The sequence below is a fragment of the Vulpes lagopus genome, chromosome 5 (assembly GCF_018345385.1).
Source record: "Vulpes lagopus strain Blue_001 chromosome 5, ASM1834538v1, whole genome shotgun sequence".
Taxonomy (NCBI): Eukaryota; Metazoa; Chordata; class Mammalia; order Carnivora; family Canidae; genus Vulpes; species Vulpes lagopus.
The window spans coordinates 4,938,221-4,952,872 of NC_054828.1; the positions used below are offsets into that span (position 1 = coordinate 4,938,221).

The following is a 14,652-nucleotide window of genomic DNA, read 5'->3' on the forward strand; positions in this document are numbered from 1 at the left end:
CCCCCAGTCGCCTTGTGGCTGGCCCCATAATTGCACGGTATTAAGACACGGAGGGGGGAAAATGCCACCCTCCCCGCACTTGTGTTTGTGAGACTTTCATACAAATTCCACAGCTAGAGCTTAGTGATCATAACATGCGTATGATAAGGCAGTAATGCAGAATGATTACAGGGGAAACAATGCAGGTGTGTTCGCCATTCATGGTAAAAGGAAGGAGAAAGAGAAAGGAACAGTAAAACCCAGGCAGGTCCCAGTTAGGTTCCTTTCTCCATTTTTCCCCAAGTGCGTCTAATCAGCAAGCCACCAGTTACTCATTTCCTTTTGTTGCTATAACAATAACTCCGTGCATTTCAAATGCCTTGCAAGAGAAGACAAAGAATAATAATGCGAAACGAAGGAATTACATCTGAATGGCATTATTCCCGGCTTTATTAAATTTGCTCTTACAAATGTTTATGAAGTCGGAGAGTTGGCTCTTCCCCAAGCAGCAAATTCCACGTTAATAAGCACTGGGGGCTGGAGAGCTTGAAGAAAGGAGGAAATAAAGATCCTTTGGTCCAAGGTCTTAGGCTGCACATTTGTTTTCTCTCAAATTAACTCTCCCTGCCAGCTGCTTGAGCCAAGACTTGCTCTGCTTTGAACCTTATTAAAACCTCGAAACCAGAATTTCCCTGCTGAGTGTGGGCGTGGTGGCTGGACGGAGCCTAAAGGGATCTAAATCCCGACCCACTCTCTCCCTCACGGGCCAGGCCCCTAAGACCTGGGGGGAGGCGAGGGCCTCCCTGCAGCGGTGCAGCCCGGGCCAGCTCCCAGTTCAGGGCGGGTTTCTCACCCACCCTCCAAGCCTGCTCCCGCCCCTGTTTCAGAGCAAATGCATCTGGTTGTTAGCACTCACTGCAAACTGAGTACAACCCATGTGCACCCTGCACGATGCTTTCTGGGATCATTTGGACCTAATTATTGAAATCCTGTGGATTTGCAACTGAGCAGGCCACACTCTTGATGCCCTATCTGACATGAGGGTGGGACACCGGTTGTGCCCTCTGGCACCCTGCCCCTTTCACATGCCCCTGCTACACTGGGACTCCCACTCCTCCTAGTCTCTCTGCCCAAGGTGGCCAGACAATAGGTTTACTCGTTTTCCTTCGCAACCAGGGCCCAAACAGGGACTTAGGCTCCACCATCATGATGTATGCTCTTAGGGAGGAAGCAGTCCTGGAATATATTACAGTGGAAAGGGCGGCTGGGCATGTGAGTGGAGGGGTGGGGGAGGCTGCGGTGGCTACAAGTACCTGGGACATGATTGGTGTCAGTCCTGGTGGCAGCTGGAGCATCTCTGTGCAACTGGAGCATCTCTGTGCAGTGGGGGCATCTTGTGCAATCGTAGTGTCTCTGCAGTGGGAGCATCTCTGTGCAGTGGGGGCATCTCTGTGCAGTGAGACCATCTCTGTGCAACTGGAGCATCCCTGTGCAGTGGGAACATCCCTGTGCAGTGGAAACATCTCTGTGCAGTGGGAAGATCTCTGTGCAGTGGAAACATCCCTGTGCAGTGGGAATATCCCTATGCAGTAGGAGCATCCCTGTGCAATGGGAACATCTCTATGTAGTGGGAGCATCTCTGTGTAACTGGAGCATCTCTGTGCAGCGGGGGCATCTCCGTGCAGTGGGGGCATCTCCGTGCAGTGGGATCATCACCGTGCAGTGGGGGCATCTCCACGCAGTGGGGGTGTCCCTGGCAGGGCCTGCAGGAGTGGCTGTTTTCCCATCAGGTGTGTCCCTTGGAGTGGGTTGGGTCCCTGCTCCTGGAAGGAGTGGTGCCTCGGTGTTGGCTCTCCCACTCCCAACGGCTGGGATCTCCCAACATCCTTTAGCGACCTCCTTCCCTATATTGAGACAGAATCTACTTCGGGGGCTGGCAAACACGAACCCTGCCAGATCCCGCATCCTCCCATCTCCCCCCGCCAAACGCAGGCTGACATAAATCCCCATAGTGAAAAGAGAAATGTCAGCATGAGAAATTCTTCTTGTGATGATGTGGATGATACTTTACATTTTTATAGCTTTTTACAGCCTGTTAAAGCGGTTCTGAGCTCTAAGCAAACACATCAGTCAATGGGGAAGAGCGTTCTTGGGGTAAGACCGTCCGTTTATTATTAAGCCATTATCACTTTCAGGTCAAAACCCATTAAGCGCTTGTCTACCCCATGCATTGTCGTCTGCGCAGAGCTACTTAATCAGGGACGCTGGTGTCTGGGAGCTTACAATCCTACAGCCGGGCTCTGCGTGTGTCCATAGTGCATGCACAAGCAAAGAAATATCACCAGCCACAGAATTTTGTGTCTGGAAAAATCCGTGCTACAGAAGCCAGAAACTGAGGATGGAGTACTTGCCTAATGTCACACAGCAGCGACCAATTCAGGATCAGAGCCCAGGGTCCCGGCTCTGCCCACGAGGGCATGCGTGCGTATAAACATATAAAACCGCGTATCCCCTTCGACCTTCTCCCCCCACTCACAAACCACTTTGGAAAGAGTATTTTTTAAAATATTTTATTTATTTATTATGAGAGAGAGAGGCAGAGACACAGGCAGAGAGAGAAGCAGGCTCCATGCAGGGAGCCCGATGCAGGACTCGATCCCAGGATCACAGAATCATGCCCTGAGCCGGAGGCAGATGCTCAATCACTGAGCCCCCCAGGCGTCCAAGGGAAAGAGCATTTGGGAAAGAAGAGTGTATCAGTCAGGTCAAGCCAGGGTATGCCACAGTAACAAACAGCCCCCCCATCTCAGGGGCTCACACAGACTTAGGTCTACCTCTCATTCACACCACATGTCTGCAGCCCCCAAGACCTCACCTAGCAGAGCCGTCCCATCTAGAACAGTGCCACTCACCACACAGAGGGAAGGTGAGCTCTGGAGAATCTCCACCTGGCAGCTCCCAAGGGCCCCACATCCCTTCTGCAGAGAACGCGCCGGCCAGAGGTGGTCATGTGGCCCCAGCTGCCACAAGGAGACAAGGAAGTGGGGGCCTTCCAGGTGCCCAGGAGGCAGAGAGCAGAAGAACATCGTGATATTAGGGGCTTGAGTCTGTGCCCGCTGCATCCCTGGCTGAAGCTGCACGGAGTCCCCAAGGTCACTGATGGACACTCCTGGAGTTCGGAGACCACAGTCCCTCGCTGGAATAATGCTCCCCCCACTCAGGCCTCCACAGAGGGGCCAGCGTGGGGCGCCCCACACTCCCCAAGGAAAGTGCCACAGGGAGGGAAGGAGGTCTCCCTTCCCTGCTCTCTCCCTCCCTCCGTCCTGACCCCTTCTAAGTATCCCGCACCGTCCTGTGAAGTACACTCATGCTGCGGAACCCTTCATTGTCCAAAACTGAAACCCTGTCCCCACTAGACACGTCCGTCCCACTCCCCAAGCCCCCGGCAACCACCTTTCTATTTTCTTCCTCTCTGAGTCTGACGACTCTAGGGGCTTCCTATAAAATGGAATCCGACAGTTCTTGTCCTTTTGTGACTGGCTTGTTTCACTGAGCATGATGTCCCCAAGGCCCCTCCGTGTTGTGGCACGTGTCAGGATCGCCTTCTTTTTTTTTTTTTTAAGAATGAACAATATTCGGGGACACCTGGGGGCGCTCAGCGGTTGAGCGTCTGCCTTCGGCTCAGGGCGCGATCCCTGGGCCCCAGGATCGAGTCCGGAGTCCCGCATCGGGCTCCCCGCAATCGGGCTCCCTGCAGGGAGTCTGCTTCTCCCTCTGCCTGTGTCTCTGCCTCTTTCTCTGCGTCTCTCAGGAATAAATAAATAAAATCTTAAAAAAAAAAAAAGACTGAACAATATTCCTTTGCGTGGATGGAGCACATTCTGTTTATCTGCTGGTCCGTCCATGGACACTGGGTTGCTTGCACCTTTGGGCTACTGTGAATCGCGCTGCTACGAACATGCAAATATCATTTCAAGTCCCCTCCTTCGGCCGACCTGGGTGTACACCCAGCAGTCTTTCTTTTAATTCACAGGCCAAGTAGTACTTTGATGGTCAAATGGGAAATCACACGTGAGTCAAATCTTTAGAAGCACACACCGACTTCCAGGCTTTCTGTCTCAGCCTGGGGTCTTCCCTTCCTTCTCCGGGGTCATCCTGGGCTCCAGGCAGCTCCAGCCAGGAGGGACTCCCCACTCCGATCTGTCCCTCCAGAGCACAGGTCTCCTCGCCCCTGTGATTCCTGGGCCTCTGGCCACCCAGCCCCCTGTGGGACCTTCCTAAAAGCCATACTGACGCTACAGAGAGCAAAGACTCTCTGGTGGTCCAAGGCTGTGCTCACTGGGGTCTCAGGCTAGTGGGTGGCTGTTGTGGGGTGCACACACACACGCACACCCCCCAAAGCAAAGGTTAACTCTCAGAAGGGGTGCAGGCAGGCAGGCAAGGGCACTAGGAAGGTTATAGTGACCCACCCCCAGTTTTCCTAAATGCTACAGGGTGGGTGGGGCTCCCGTGACCTGTGACCACGCTGGGCTCCTGGCCCCAGGTGACCTTCCTCTGACTGGGGTCTTGCTACCTGAGAAATGGGCCCATCATCCATCAGGGTGGACGGTACTATTTCAGGGACCGTGTCCCCTGAAAATGTGTATGTTGAAGCCCTGACTACCTGAATGACTATATTGGGAGATGGGGTCTCCAAGGAAGTAACTAAGCTTTATTTTTTTTAATTTTTATTTATTTATTCATGAGACACACAGAGAGAGGCAGAGACACAGGCAGAGGGAGAAGCAGGCTCCATGCAGGGAGCCCGATGGGGACTCGATCCCAGGACCCCGAGATCATGCCCTGAGCTGAAAGTAGATGCCCAACCGCTGAGCCACCCAGGTGCCCCAAGAAGTAATTAAGGTTTAAATGAGGTCAGAGATCAGGGGGCCCTGACCCCATAGGATTAGTGTCCTGAAGGAGAGACATGGGAGGAGCTCTCCGTCCACCACTTGAGGGTCCAGTGAGAAGGTGCCCATTTGAAAGCCAGGAGCAGTGGCAGTGGGAGCGATTGAACGGGACAGTTGGGGGGCTGAGCATACCCCTCCCCAAGGCTTGAACAGATTGAGGAGTAGACACCCCAGGTGGGCTTGGACTTGGGGCCGCAAGGGGTGTGTCCCGCTCCTCGGAGGCTCTGCCCAGCCTGCCCAGACAGAGCCCCAGGATGGTAGGCCCACCTCCGGGCAGCGCCAGGGAGAAGGAGGGGAGGGGCCGGCTGCCTGGGCTGGGGGCCTCTCCAGGGGTGAGGCAGGCAGACCAGAGCGGCCCTGGATGCTGAGTGAGCCCCGGGAACAGGTGGCCCTCCCACACCCGCGCCCAGGACTGACCCCAGGACTGAGGAGGCCCCCCGGGAGCGCTGGGGGAGGAAGCAGGGAGCCCCAGGGAAGGAGGCAGTCTCTGAAACATGCTGCTCAGGGCCACTCGGCAGGGCAAGGATCATGGGCAGACTGGGACGTGCCTGGGTGTGTCCCCGTCTGCCTGTAAAGTTTGGGGGCCCCTCCAGTCATGCATGAGCGTGTTCCCCACACCACCCATGCATTTGCAGTGAGCTCCATCCTCTAACGAGTCCACACAAACACGCCTGTGCCATTTTGAACTGAAGTCTGAGATGACAGGAAGGAAAGGGTAGATGACAGAGAGGGTGGAGAGGGACTAACAATATGACAGGATTTTCTTTACCTTTTCCAAGAAAAGGACCAAGGCTCCCTCTGGCCTGGCCTTCCTGCTCCCCAGAGGCTCCTCCACCATTCAGCTCATCCAGCAGGCATGTGGCCCCAGGAGGCGCAGGTCCCAGCCATGGGTCCCCCGTCCCCGTCCCCTAATGCTCTGGCCAGCAGCCACCAGAGCTCTGCAGTGGGACCGAGGTATGACAGGGCCCTGGCACGGCCTCCCTCTCAGCCAAGGGACCATAGCCGGCCTCACACCTCTTGGAGCCTCTGTCCTGTCGCCTGTGAAATGGGATGTGTGGTAGTAGGCAGCCCCAGGGACAGGGACAGGGGCGGGGATGGGAGGACGACGCGGGCGCTGGCCCAGAGCAAGAGCGTCAAGATTCTGGGGGCCAGGACAGCTGCTGCTGTAAAATTCTCCCGGTCCCCGGAGGTGGCTTTCTCGACCTCCGACCTGACCTCCGACCTCCGACCTCCGGTTCTCCTGCCTCCCAAAGTGGGTGGGTCCTGGCGGCAGAAAGGGCCTTTGCTTGTTAGGAAGGGTGACAGGCTGGGTTTGGAAGCCTGGGACCAAGGGACCGAGCTGACCTTTTCTGCCAGAAAACAGGGAAGATGCCGAGGGGGCAGGGCCAGGATGGTTTAGTGCCATTGGCGGTACGGAGACAGAGAGACAGAGGTAGAGAGGTAGAGACAGAGACAAAGAAAGACAGAGACAGAGACACACGTATGCATGTGTGCATTAGTGTCTGCATAGATGAGCATGACCTCCAGGGGAACCTGAGTTCCAGCAGGGAATGCAGAGGTGTGTGCAGGGGGGATGGGAGGTGGAAACTCTCTCCTGCAGCCCCCCTTCCCCCCCGATTCCACCTCCCCTCCTCGTGGGAGGTCCGTGAAAGCCCCTCAGTTCCTGGATGCTCTGGTGCACTGGGCTTGTTCATGGAGAATGTGATGAAGGAGGGGGCCTTGCTTTGGGGCCTGGGCCCCAGCTGCCCACTCTTCCCATCCTGGTCCTGTGTCTTCTTCCAGGAGGGGACCCTCCTCATTTTAGCCTCAACCCTCCTGGATTCCACAGGTGCAGGTGAGGGAGGCAGCCGGGACCATGGAGCTCCCAGTGTCTTCAGCCGGGTTAGCCCAGGCCTGCCTTCCTGGGGCCCACGGTGTCGTGGGAATGTCACAGGCCTTAGGAAGGGGGGTGGGGGTGGGGGTGCCAGGGGAGGCTTGGCCAGGTTTCCCCTCAGGGAAACCAGGGAGCATCTTGCACTTGGGGAATCTTGAAGTATGCCAGGCAGAGGGGTCCGGCTCAGGGAAAGCAAAGAATGAGGGGTGCAGGCAGCGGTGGGAAGCAGCAAAGGGCCTCAGGGAGGGGAGTGTGTGTGCACACATGTGCATATGCACGCAGGGGTATGCACGCAGGGGTGTGCACGCAGGGGTGTGCATGTGCTGCACGTGCATGGAGGAGGGAGTTGATGCGGGGAGCCCCAGCCAGAGGCGGCCTAGAGAGGCGCCCCCGTGGAGGGCCTACCGCACCAGGCCCAGGGCAGCGGACAGCCGCAGGGGGCTCCGGGAGGGCAACGGGGGGCAGCCCCCGTGCTGTGGAGCAGCCTCCCTGGCTGCCCCGGGGGTGCAGCTGGGGAGAGAGGCAGCCCAGCCAGGCGGGGGCAGCGGTACAGGCAGGAGGGTGAGGAGGCATCAAGGGTGACAGGTGGGGCACCTGTCACTCCCAAGCGCTGGGTCCCGGTGACTCTGGCAGGAAGGGGAAGCCGGCGGCCCCCATGGAGGAAGCCAGGGAGCGCCCTGAACAGGGCCACAAGGCAGGGGGGCTCCCAGGGGAGGGTGCCCTGAGTCCCCCCCCCCCCCCCCCCCTCAGAGGTGAGCAGCAGGGGCTGGAGTGCCAGTCCTCAGCTCCCTGAGCTGATGCACTGGATGGAAGGACAGGAGCGTCTGTTAGCGTCTCTCCTGAGGAGTGCACGGTCGGCGGAGCCCGGGCCCAGGAGCAGTGCCCAGCGTCTGTCCCCAGCAGCGATCACACAGGCTCACATCACACCCAGGGGGTGCTGAGACCTGAAATGTCACTTCAGGTCCTGACAAGTGGGCAGGGGGGTACGGGCCCGCGTGAGATCTGGCTGTGGCTCCGACACGTTCTGCAGACGTCTGCGTGCGTCTCCCCTCGTCATCTGTGTTTTCTTGTAAAAGCGCCATTCTAAGGACGTGCTAGACGGGCTTCGCAGGTGCCCCAAGGAGTCACACAGACCGAGGCAGCACCCCAAGACGGAGAGCGGGACCCCCTCTGCAGCTCGGACACGGGGTTCCCGGGTTGAATCGTTTAAGACAGCTTTGTTGGTTTTTCCCAGATTTCCCGCTGTGTGGCCCTCTGTCCCCCTGCACCCCCGCCACCATCCTCTTCATCGGCTGAGGCTGCGGGATAGAGCGGGTGCCCCGTTCCCACCACCCCTCGGCTCCACTGCCTGCTTTTGGGCGAGTTTCTGCCCGAAGCGCTACTGACTTTGATGCTTAGCGGGACTTTTCACTTCAGACCCTTGGAGCACCCGCCTGGGACGGAGGGCTGCCGGTGTCTGGTGCGGGTCACAGCACGCGGGTCCCGTGGGGGCTGGCTGAGATGCAGAGTCCGTATAGGCAGGTGCAGGCTGGGCCCGAGACCCCCACGCCCCACGCAGGGGCCAGAGAGTGTCCGGAGAACCTACAACGAAGACAGAAACAGTAAGGTGGGTTCTTACAGCCCAGCCCATGGGGAAGGTTCCCTGGTGATGCCGTGGGCGGACCAACCACGAATAGTGAACGTTCCATAGGCTCGCTGACCTGTGGCTGTGGCTCGGCGGGGACAGGACAGGTGGCCTCCTGGTAGGGGTCGGACTAATCACGGACCCCTCTGAGCGGGTCTCCCAGGAGCTCGAAGCCCCGGGGCCCCTTCCCGGGCCCAGTTCTCTTCCAGGGCTTGGGGCTGCAGAGGTACGGGCTTCTCCACATCTAGAATGCTTGCACCGTAGAAGGTTCCAGCCCCACGCCCCGTGTCTGCCCCTGAAGTTACAGTGACGAGTCCCGTGGAGGGAACAGGTGGAGGGACTAGGGGTGGCAGGTGGGGTGGGGTAGGACAGCAGGCTCCTGGGCCACAGGCTTGCACTAGCCGCAGCCAGCTTGGGGCCTGGCCTGAGCTCCCTGGTGGCCAAAGTGAGACCTGACCGGGGATGTGGCCTTCGTCGTAAGAAAGTTTGGTTCTCGGAAGGGATGCTGGTGCTTCATCCAAGGCCAAGGCCCACACATCTGTACATGAGACGTTCTGTGGATTGCGGGGAGGAAGCTGAACCTGGTCCTTTAAATTATGTGACCCCTGGTCCTGAGTTTTCATGTCATTTACCCATTTATGACAAGATGTTTCAGTTTACCTTAAATGTTTTTTGAACAAGGCTGAGTGTAACACTAGACCTGCTCCCAGCCCAGGTGATGAGCTGCTCCTCTAAGGGGGGGTCCTGGGGGCAGCCCCTCCACTTCTTCAGGACCCAGGCTCTGCATCCACTCTCCTGGGGGTTCACCTTCTCCATCACAGGTGAGGCACCACAGGCTGGCGTATGGGGTCTCCCTCTGCCCAGGGCAGTATTTGTCAGAGCTCTGGGGTCCCCACAGACAAAGGCCACACCTGGCCGTGAGCCCCTGTACTAGCAGGTGCCACCAGAGTCCCCAGGGGCCTGGGATGCCCAGACCTCTGCAAGGGAGCCCTTAACACTAGAAGGTGGGCACAGAACAGAGGACCCAGCCCCCCGGTGAGGGCAGAGCCACACAGGTTCCTGCCATTTCTGGCCTTGGCCTGGCCCTTCTGCCTGGAGGGGACCCTGCTGATGGTCATCACCCCCATCCCAATCCATTAGCTGGCTCCAAGCCTATCCTGGGTTCCAGGAGGGAGCTGGGAGCCAAGGCAGGCAGTTCAGGGATCTCAGCCCCATTGGCCCAGCCGAGTGGCCCTTCTCATTAGTTCTCCGACCTGGAACAGGCTTCCGGCCCAGTTCCCCTGAGGCTGGGGTTGCTCACTCTTGTCCTCCCAGCTGCCCGGCTGCCCCCTACTCGGGGCGGCCCACCTGTTCCTGGAGCACCTTCCAAGTGCCGGGGCGGGGGTGGGGGCGGGGGCGGGGGGACACGGAGCTCGTGAAGTCAGTACATTCCCATCTCACAGATGACAAGCCAGAGCTCCTTCTGGCTGGCCGCCCCACGGCACATCTGTGCCCCAAGCTGAAGCAGGGGCTCCTGGCTGGGTCTCCTAGGAGATACGCAGACGGCTCCTTGCGCAGATCCCCATGGCTGGCGGGCCCTGTGTCACCATCAGTGAGCCTCCCCTCCTGACCACCCAGTGCACAGCACTCTCCAGCCCCCATCCCGTGGGCCCCCTCCCCACCTCCAAGAGATGAACTCGAGGGGTGAGCCCTTTGAATGGGGCAGGGGGTTGCCTTCCAACCGGATGAGAAACATCCCCACCCGGCCCACAAGAAACCTCACATGCTCTTCCCTCGCTGGTGGCCGTGCCCATCCCTGACCCTATGCGTGTGCCCTTCCTACCATGGTCCCAGCCACTCCTAAGAGGCTACCCCGCTTTCCAGCTCTTCCTTTTCAGGGCCTCTGAGCCCCACTATCAGGATGGGGCAGAGGAACTGGGCCCCAGCAACCTGCCCTGGGACCAAGATGTGAGATCTGGGGGTGAGCCCCGGGGAAGGAGGTCTGGGGCCTGGCGTCACAGACATGAGCTCGGGATTGGGGCAGACAGGTTTTATTCCATCCTCTTCCTGCCCACGGCCAGCCGCCCCGGGCAGAGCGAGGACGGGTGGCTCGTGGGCCTGGGTCAGGCACACACAGGTCACGCTGTGGCCTGAGGCGAACGGGAAGGGGGTTAGGCAGGTCTGTGACCGACCCCCATTGCTCTGGGGATCATTCTGGAGGCCCGGCTGAGCCACAGGGTTCGGTGTCCACGGGGGTGGACACTGGCGGGCCGGGGCAGGCTGGGGGCGGTGGCAATGTCTGTTCCATGCACACACGGCTGCCCAGCGGACCTGGTGACCTGTGAGGCAGGTGGAGCAGCCAAGAGGCCCCAGCACGGAGCGGGGCTGGGGGCTGGGGTGGTGGTGGTTTTTCCAACAGAGACTCAGGAAATGGCAAAGTGGCTGGCGCCCACAGGAAAGAGTAAAAAAACCTCTTGCACACATGCACCCCACAGGCACACACACGGGGGCAGTAAAAACTCGGGGCCCTCACACAATACTCTGCCGACCCCCGGCCCCCTCGAACTCCGATGCGCCAGAGCCACGGGCCCGGCCAAAGTCAATGAAGATTCCTTCCGAATCCGAGTCCACGGATTCCAGGATCTGGTCCACCAGGTTTTCTGGACTGGAGGAGGGCGGGGAGCCATGGGCCGCGCCTGGGCCAGGCTCGGGGGGCTGGCTGGGGGGGTACAGTCTGCTGGGGCACGGCCCCGACTGGGGCACCGGAGACGGTCTGAAGGCCCCGGCGGGGCCCTGGCCAGGCGAGTCAGAGAAGCCCTGGGGCTCGGGGCAGGACGTCATCTCCGAGACCGAGTGCCTGCGGATACCAGGGCCACCGGCTGCTGCACCCTCGGCCTCGTGCTCCGCCACGGGGTTCAGCAGCGGGGTGTTGTAGCTCTTGGAGCGCACCACGGGGTTCTTGGCCAGAACGTCCCCTGAGCGGGAGCGGCGCAGGAAGTGCTTCTCTGCAGAGACAGACAGACGAGGTGTCAGGCCCGGGAGGCCAGGGGCCAGGTGGGCAGCAGCCACTTGGCAAACCCAGGCACCCGTGTGTTCCAGGCCCTTCCTGGGCCCAGAGGACAGCCAGCACCTCCTGTGTGCTTAGCTCTGCATGAAAGGACAGCCACGGGGAAAAGCCAAATTGGTGTGGATCCTTGACCCAGTCCCCGTCCACCACTCCTGTTGGGGCAGCTCAGAGAGTGAGGGAGAGGCACGCGGGTCCCCACCCCAGCTCTGACACTGGGTCTGTGCCCATATCACTTCTTTGTTCCCCTGGATGGGCAGGAGCTGGGCGGGGGCCGGCTCAAGTCAACTGCTTGGTTCAAATGTGCATGTGCCTCAGTTTCCCTGCCTGTGGAAAGTTAAAGATCTCAGCACTTCCTACGTGCCAATGCTTTCCCAGGCAGACACAGCTCCTCCTGCGTCAGACCTGGAGTCTGGCGTGTGTATGTGGGGAGGACGACAAACCCACGTGGGTGCCCACAGGCCAGGTAGTGGTGAGTGCTGGAATGGGGGGTGGGGGCAGGATGACAAAGGGTCTTCTCACATGAGGGCGGGGCTGGGGTTTTATTCGGAGCGTGCTGGGTGCCCCAGAGGGCAGGAGATGGTGGCTGGGCCTGGGGGGGGGGGGGCCAGGATCTCAGGCTCCCACTCGGGGCCCCCAGCTCCATGGAGCGGCCACCATGCGGCAGGACTGAGCGTGGTGAGCGGCTCAGGGCCCTTTCCAGGGCAGGAGACAGGTGCTCCCCACCAGTGGCCAGTGGGCACTCCCAAGGATCCCCTGTGCACAGTGCCCCGTCCACCACGCTTTCATGCACCTCTCTCCAGCCTGGCTCCCCTTCCTTCAGCTCACCGGTCACTTCCTGTGGGCGGGGGGGCTTCCCTGGGCTTCCCACCCTGGCCCCCCCATCACCCAGGTATGGAGCCCCTTGGACTCTCATCTGCTTGGTCCCTGGTGGTGAGAGCCCACGTGGCTGGGGCTTGGTCTGTGCGGACCCCTCAGGGCCAAGAACAGGGGCCGGGGCACAGCAGACGCTGTTTACTGAGCCCAATGAACCAATGGGGCATCTGTTAAAGGAGCCACGTGGCTGGCTTCTGCCCTTCAGGCCAGGCAGCCCCACCCCTGCGATCCCCAAACAAGCTGGGTTCCTTGGGCTCTGGGCCTTTGCACATGCTTGTGCCCTCTGCTGGCCAACTCTTGACGTTCAGGACCGAACTCGGATGGGACCTCACTGGGAACACAGAAGCCTCTGCCGGGCTGTAGGGGAGTCGTCACGTCGCCGTGTGTGGTGTTGGCCCACCAGGTCCCTGCACACAGCAGGGCTGGTGAATGCTCGGGACCGGTCTATGCCTGACAGAAAAGCCCATTCCCAGTGGGATCTGGTTCTGGCCGTCTATTCCCTGGGGAGCCTGGATGGCCGGATTCCCTGGTGGGCCTGGGCAGCGGTGGATGGGGCCAGAGGTTACCCAGCTCCCCGCCCACGGCCCAGTCAAGCCCTACCCAAGATGCAGGAATGTGTGAAGGGGCCCTCGCTGGAGTAGAGGCCGTAGGTGCCCAGGTAGGGTGACACCACCTTCTGGATCAGCGTCTCCAGCCGCAAGTAGTCCTTGGTCACACCCCGGGACTCGTGCACCCCCTGCAAGAGAGGGAGGGAGGCGGGTGGTCACCGGACAGCATGTTCCTCGCCTGCCCGGCCCAGTCAGACTGAGCTCAACAGTCACCACCAACAGCCAGACCCCCGGGTTTCTGGCCCCCACCCGAGCCTGTGGTGACCTCCCTTCCCAGCCTTCTTGAGTTGGGGTGTCTGTCCCTCCCTGCTTGGACACCCTCGAGGCTGCCCTCTGCACATGGCAGCTGGAGTGGCCTGAAAGATTGTGACACCCTGTGGCCACACCAGGTTGAGAAACCTGTACTCTGCCCTTTGGAAGAGAGACCCCCAACCCCAACCCCAACCCCAACCCCATGCACTGGCCTCCCAGAGGCTCCGGGCAGTCCTGGGGGACGCACCAGCTGACCTCACTGAGCGACAGCATCACCGCCCTGGGGGCCCTTGCTCCTTGCCCCAGGGAGGCTGCCCCCCTTCCTCTCCACACTGCCGCCTGGCCCTGCCAGCTGTCCACTTCCTCCCTGACCCCCCTCATCCGAGCTCTGAAGGGAGCTCCACCTCCTCCAGTTCCATCAGAGCCAGAGCCCGAGGAAGGCAGCCGCCCGGAGGACAGCCTGGGTGTTGCTGAGGGGGTGCAAGCTGGTGCCCCAGCATCCCCGGCAGAGGGCTGGCACAGTTGGGCTCCAGTGAGCGCTCAGAGTCACTGTCTGAAGGAATGAGGGGACAACATCCCTCTTCAGGGGGCTGCTGCTGGCTCACAGCACATGACACCCTTAGGACATCAGATGACAGCTACAGACGGCCACACCGCCTACGAGAAACCCACAGATTAAACGTAAAGGGGTGAGGGGTGCCTGGAGGGCTCTGTCAGTGAAGGGTTCGAATTCTGATTTTGGCTCAGGTCACGATCTCAGCGTCATGGATCAAGCCCCTCACTGGGCTCCATGCAGGGCAGGGAGCCTGCTTAGGGTTCTCTCTTTCTCTAAAAAAATAAATAAAAATAAATAGAAGCAGAGGGTTGAGAGCTGTGCCACGCCGATGCCAGTCTCAGGAGGGCAGGAGCAGCCAAGTTATTTCAGACAGGGTGGACTCTGGCCCAAGGAGCGTCATCAGGAGTCATGAAAGTCATGACATAATGATACAAAGGTCAACTCTCTGGGATGGTGTGACAACCCCTAAGGTGCCTGCACCTAATAACAGAGCATCCGACCAGGTGAGGCAAACTGCTAGAGCCACGGGAGGGGCCGTGAATCCACTCATGGTCGGGGACCTCAACCCTGCACAGAGACAGACAAAAACTCGGGAAGGACACGTGGAACTCAATGCTACCCCCAATCGACTGGATCTCATCACCAGCAGACTGCTCTCCCCCGACGACGGCAGAACACGCATCCGCAGCTCCCGTGGGACACCTGCCAGGTCCGGCCACGTTCGGGGCCGTGAGATACACCTTCACACATCGACAAGGACTGAAATCCTACAGTGCCTGCTCTCAGACCACAGGAGCATGAAGCCAGGACTCAGAACAGGAAGACAACCAGGAGATCCCCAAATACGTGCAGATGAAACAACTGACTTGCTTTGAAATAACCCATGGGTTGA

At 59.6% G+C, this 14,652-nt stretch overlaps 1 protein-coding gene across 6 annotated transcripts in view; it reads right to left on the minus strand.

Annotated features, from left to right (window-relative positions):
- Nucleotides 1-10,439: 10,439 nt before the first annotated feature.
- PRR5 (proline rich 5) overlaps nt 10,440-14,652 on the minus strand; it is a 50,994-nt gene continuing 46,781 nt past the window's right edge. For all 6 annotated transcript variants that reach the window (XM_041755208.1, XM_041755205.1, XM_041755204.1 and 3 more), the window contains 2 exons: nt 12,945-13,080; nt 10,440-11,409 (listed from right to left, as the gene is read on the minus strand). In XM_041755208.1, coding sequence (XP_041611142.1) covers nt 10,934-11,409; nt 12,945-13,080 — 612 coding nt within the window. In that variant the 3' untranslated portion in view covers nt 10,440-10,933. The remainder of the gene's footprint in view (nt 11,410-12,944; nt 13,081-14,652) is intronic.